The 6,000-nt window shown below is 55.5% G+C and overlaps 1 protein-coding gene across 10 annotated transcripts in view; it reads right to left on the reverse strand.

Moving 5' to 3' along the window:
• Positions 1–4,201, reverse strand: part of LOC138751753 (cadherin-related family member 5-like) — a 42,014-nt gene extending 37,813 nt beyond the window's left edge. For 5 of the 10 annotated variants that reach the window (XM_069914481.1, XM_069914499.1, XM_069914488.1 and 2 more), the window contains exons 1-2: positions 3,366–3,547; positions 1,720–1,892 (exon numbers count right to left, since the gene is read on the reverse strand). In XM_069914481.1, the coding sequence (XP_069770582.1) occupies positions 1,720–1,892; positions 3,366–3,471 (279 nt within the window). In that variant the 5' untranslated portion in view covers positions 3,472–3,547. Of the gene's footprint in view, positions 1–1,653; positions 1,893–3,365; positions 3,548–4,089 lie in introns of those variants that run through there. The other 5 variants (XM_069914527.1, XM_069914537.1, XM_069914475.1 and 2 more) reach the window with 4 other exon arrangements.
• Between the last annotated feature and the right edge of the window lie 1,799 nt (positions 4,202–6,000).

Raw genomic sequence — 6,000 nt, forward strand, 5'->3', positions numbered from 1 at the left:
AGGAGAACCCCATCTACAGTGAACCCAATAGAACAGTGGGACCAGAGATCATACCATCCTGGAAGATCATGTCAGTGGGTGGGGAGGGTGATGAAAGACTACGCAGACCAATTGATGGAGATCTTCACAAACATCTTCAACACCTCTCTCCAGCAGTCCATCATTCCCACAGGGTTCAAAACAGTCACCATCATCCAGATACCCAAGACGGCAACAATAACAGGCATCAATTCCACTATTATGAAATGCTTCAAGTGTCTGGTGATGGAATGCATCAAAGCACACCTCCCAGAGAAGCTGGACCCATTTCAATTCACTTATAGAAGAAACCGTTGCACAGACAATGCTATAGCCTTGTCCCTTCACTCTGTCCCTGGCCCACCTGGAGAATGACGTCTCATTTGTCATGCTGTTGTTCATTGACTTCAGCTCAACGTTAAATACGATCAATCCCTAGAGGCTGATGGAGAAGCTGTCCTCATTGGGACTAAATATCCTTCTCTGTAATTGATTCCTGGACTTCCTAAAAGAAAGATCACAGTCTGTCCAAGCCAGTAGCAGAATGTCAAGCACTGTCACATTGAGCACTGGTGCACCACAGGGCTGTGTGCTCAGCCCACTCCTGTTCACAATACTGACCCACGAGTGCATCGCCACATCCAGGTCCAACAGTGTCATCAGGTTTGCAGGTAACGCAACAGGAGTTGGCCTGACCAGTAGATGAGTCACACTACAGAGAAGGGGTGGAAAATCTCATGAGATTAACAACCCAAGTCTCAAGTGGACAAGATGAAGGAGATGATTGTGGACTTCAGGAGGACCAGGAATGACCACCCTCCACTACACATCAACAATACAGTAGTGGCACAGACTTCCTTGTAGTTTACTTAACTAGTGACCTATCGTGGACACTCAAATTTTCATTACTTGTCAGGAAGGCATAGCAGCAACTGCACTTCCTGATAAGACTGAAATGGATAAGGCTACAGGCCACCATCATGTCAACCTTCTACAGGAGCTCTATCACAGAGTGATAAGGTTGATGCAGAGAAATGGATCGGAGGTCAATCCACAGGACCATAAGAGTGGCAGAGAGGAACACTGGAGTCACCCTCCCCACCCACTGACATGATCTTCCAGGATGGTTATCTGAAGAGGGCACACAAAATCATTGAGAATACCTTCCACCTCACACACAGCATCTTTCAGCTGCTCCCGTCAGGGAAGAGATAAAGGAGGATCAGGACCAGCACCACCAGGCTGAGGAGCAGCTTCTTCCCATGAGCTATGAGAATGTTGAATGCCCAAAGGAACGGCTCACACTAACCTCTGAGACTCCCATCTTCATGAAACAATATTTATATATTTATAGATAAAATGTATTGCATATGTATTGTTTGTCTGTATGTGTGTAATATCTGGTTGTGTGTCTGCATGTTTTGCACTGAGGACCAGAGAACACTGTACTTGTGGAATCAGATGATAATAAACCTGACTCATAAAACTCATCAAACCTTGCTTCATAAGGCTTGGCTCCTCCCTCTCCCATTCTTTCCCCTTCCTCTCCCCAACCTTTAATACAGACACCTGCCTGCTTTTAATTCACAACTTGAAGAAGAGCTCAGGCTCTAAATGTTGGTAATAAATCTTTACCTCCTATGGTGGCTGCAAGACAGTGGAGTTCTTCCAGCATTTCTGAGTTTCTCCTGGTGTTCTTACCTCGAAGTCGAGAGACTGTGTCAACTGCAGACTGTTGCCAACCACAATGACACGTCCTGCCACATTCTCTCCCGCTATGGAGATGGGGGGTGTGGTTATGGTGATCAGACTGATGATATCCCCTGGTTTATTATTCTCTTTCACGCGAATATGCGTGTCTGGAACACAACATTCTGAAGGAAGGGACAGAGCTTTCAGTACAAGTTGTCAAGAGATCAAACTTTCTCACTGGGCCAGCAGAAACCTGCAGATGCCACAATTCTGAAATTAAAGCAGCAAATATGGAGAGATTCAACAGGCTAGTCAGCACTTGTGGAGGGGGACCAGTTCCCCACCAGCTCCACATTCAGTAGATCATCCTTCACGGTTTCTGCCAGTTCCCACAGGATTCCACAATCAGAAAATGCCCTCTCCCACCTTGTGGGTCCCTGGTTCCCTCCTTCATCCCCCCCACCACTGATCCCCACCACCAGGCACCTTGTGGCCAGAGGCAGGGTAGGTCAGCAGCTCGTCCCCCTCTCCCCTTCTCACCATCCAGGGACCCCCACACTCCCACCATGGCAGGAGCCACTGCCCCGAGTGCCAAGTTCTCCCCTCACCATGCACTCTCCTCATCCAGGGAGGGAGCGTGGGCTGGGGGAAAGAGTGGGGGGCTTCATTCAGACCAGCATTCAGTTGGGAGGGTGACCTCAGCTCCCCACTTACTGCTGCTCTGACCTCTGGCTTGGTCACAGAGGCTGAGCACCTACTGGAGGCAGCTGGAACATAGTGTTGAGTTCTCCTCCTGCAGGGTCGGCCCTGAGGTTTGGGGGAGAATGGGTCACTCCTGCCAGCTCCCTGTTCCCTTTCCATCCGGCAAGGAGGGACGGCCCTATGTCAGATGGGGGGGACGCCAACATTGCACAGCAGCAGGTCAGTGAGTAGACCAGCAGCCCCTTCAGGCTGCCCTCCATGTACTCCCCCCCAACTATACTCTGTCCCACCCCTTCCACCCACTGCCCATACTCATCACTCTTCCCCTCCACCAATCCACTCTGCCCCGTATCAAACCCTCCCCCACCCAACGTACTCCTCCCTCACCCGCCTCTACACACCCTCCGCCACCAGGGCCCTCCCCCAGACCACCCAATCCCACCCCACCCACGTTCCCCCAACCCCCACCGATCCCAGCCTGATGTTCCCAACACTGAGCCCCCCCCCCCAGCCTGATGTTTCCCCGTTGCTCAGATCAGCAGGGGTAGCCCCTCCACAGACACTGACCGATCCTGCGAGCGGTTCCAAGGCTCCTCCAGCCCCGCCCCCCCTTCCTGCCCCGGGAATCTGCCCTCCCCTCCCTCTCCTCCTGCCCCGGGGAATCTGTCCTCCTCCTGCCCCGGGGAATCTGCCCTCCTCCTGCCCCGGGGAATCTGCCCTCCTCCTGCCCCGGGGAAACTGCCCCCCTCCTGCCCCGGGGAATCTGCCCCCCTCCTGCCCCGGGGAATCTGCCCCCCTCCTGCCCCGGGGAATCTGCCCCCCTCCTGCCCCGGGAACCTGCCCTCCCTGCCCCTCTCCCTTCCTGCCCTTCTCCCTTCCTGCCCCTCTCCTTTCCTGCCCCGGGGGGCTTCCCTCTCCTTTCCTCCCCTCCCCGCCGCCCCACGGTGAACTACCGTTGAACGCCGAGCATTTCGACGGTACAGCCTCCTGAGGACGGGCTGTGGGGAAGACCCCCGCCCAGACGAGGAGGAGACCGCAGAGTGTTGGCAGCGAGCCCATCGCCTCCACCAAGCCCGAGAGGCACCTTTGTGTGACGGGCCAGGGTGTGTATCCCGATCAAACTGTCACCGCAACCTTTGGTACCTGAGCTCACTCTGTTCCTGCTCCTTCCAACCGCACTCGCTACCGCCTTCCATCCTCTGCAGGCAGTCAACCTCTAGGTTCAAGGTTGGCAGCCCCCATCCCCCACAAGGCGCTGAACACCCAAACTCAGGCGTTCCCCTTCCTCCGCTTCACTTTAACCCTTTCACTCCTGCTTTCAAATTTAGGCGCTTCCCCCAACCGGCCCTCGCAACCCCCTCCCATACAGTACAGGGCAAGTTGTGATGCCACTCACCTGGGGTCAGGGGGTGACTCAGGGTCTGGGCTGAGGTCAGGGGGTGACTAGGGGTCAGGACTGGGGTCACTGGGTGAGTCGGGTTAGGTCTGGGGTCAGTGGGTGACCCTGGGGTCAAGGTTGAGATTAGTGAGTGATCCTGGGGTCAGGACTGGGGTAAGTGAATGGCTCTGGGGTTGGGACGAGGGTCAGTGGGATCCTCAGTGTCTCTGCTCCAAACCATCTGCTTTCCACACAGTCTGCGTGTACAGAAGTGATATTAAAAAGTTGTGGCAGCTCACCACAAGGCAGGCAAACCGGCCCCACTTGTAAGCCACACGGCAGGTCGGCCGGCCAAAATGGCGCTGTTGGGGGGGTTTCCCTTCCTTCCGGCATGGGGCTCAGAAAGCCACGCTCTGGGGACCACTTGACACCCAGGTGATGTCAGAGCCCTCCAGCACGATTCTCAGCCAGGTCTGGGCTGAGAGTAAAAGTGCTGCCCATAGCCTGCAATAAACTAGTCTGCTCACTGAGTTCAACCCATCTGGTTGTGTGTGTTATTGCAGGAGCAGTGTAGTCACCACTACAATTGGTGACCCCAACTGGTTCAAACGTCTTTGAACCCTTCATGAGCGAGCCTGGGATCAGGGCTATAGCCGTGAAACTGTCTGAATTCTGGGTTCAGGAGCTGGAGACCTGGTTCGTCCATGCGGAGGCCCAGTTTCACCTCCGCCAGATTTCATCCGACACGACCAAATTCTACCATGTGGTCGCTGCCCTGGACCAGGCCAGCACCTTGTTCAGCACCCACCTGCCAAGCACAAGTACAAGACCATCAAGCGAGTGCTTAGCGGGTCCCTCGGACTATCCAGACACCAGCGTGCCGCTCGGGTGCTGCACCTCAACGCCCTGGAGGACAGGTTCCCGATGGAGCTGATGGCCAAGATGCTCGCGCTCATGAGTGAGCACACCAACAGCCCACTCTTCAAGCTCATCTTCTTCGAACATATGCCCGGGGACATCCGGCTGCTGGTGGTTCAGGAGAGCTTCACTGACCCGAGGAAGGTCACCCAGAAGGCCCAAGAGCTATGGCTCATACGATTCTTGGAAGGCTCAGTGGTCCAGCAGGTCATGAGGCACAGGCACGGGCACGACCACACCAAGCCCGCTCCTAGTGCTGCGGTAGAGGACCCGGCCCCTGCAGGGGCCCCCAAGAGCATAACCAAGGCCACAGCATCTGCTTCAGGCCTCTGCTTCTACCACCAGCGCTGGGGAGCCAAGGCTCGGAAGTGTTGTGAGCCCTGTTCGTTCCAAGGAAATGACCTGGCTGGCCGCTTTTAATGGCTGCGGCAGCTGGCCAAGGACACAGCCTTCTCTACCTGCGGGACTCAGTCAGTGGCCGGCGGTTCCTCGTTGACACTGGAGCCCAGATCAGCATCATCCCGGCCACAGCCATTGAATCCAGGAACCGACCTCGTGGACCTCCCCTCCGTGCGGCCAACGCAATGACAATCCAGACGTATGGAGACAAGACAGTCCACTTCCAGATCGGCCAATGGAATTTCGTGTGGAAGTTCACCGTCTCGTCCCTCCCAACTGCCATCCTGGGTGCAGACTTCCTCCTCGCACACGGACTTCTGGTGGACATTCGAGGTGGGCGCCTGGTGAATGCCCCTACCTTCCAGGCCATTTGCCTTGACGCCTCCTGCTCAGAGCAATCGCAGATGGCCACAATCAGCACTCCCAGAGACGAGTTCCAGCAGTTCCTGGATGAGTTCCCAACACTCCTCAAGCAACAGTTCTCTGGTGCCTTGCTGCGTCATGGGGTGTTCCACCACATCCCAACCCAGGGCCCGTTGGTTCACACCAAGGCACACCGTCTCCTGCCTGACAAGTTCCAGGTAGGGAAGGAGGTGTTTTCGCACCTGTTGGAGCTGGGGATCATTCGGTGGTCCAACAGCCGGAGGGCCTTGCTGCTCTACCTGGTCCCAAAAGCCTCTGGCGGCTGGCATCCCTGCGGAGACTATCGACAGCTAAACAAGGCAACCGTTCCTGACTATTACCCCATCCCTCACATCCAGGACTTTATGGCCAACCTGCACGGCATGAGGGTCTTCTCCAAGGTTGACCTGGTGCGTGGATATCACCAGATCCCAGTGCACTCTGAGGACATACCCAAGACGGCCATCATCTCCCCCTTTGGCTTGTTCGAA

Source organism: Narcine bancroftii, chromosome 1 (genome assembly GCF_036971445.1).
Source record: "Narcine bancroftii isolate sNarBan1 chromosome 1, sNarBan1.hap1, whole genome shotgun sequence".
NCBI lineage: Eukaryota > Metazoa > Chordata > Chondrichthyes > Torpediniformes > Narcinidae > Narcine > Narcine bancroftii.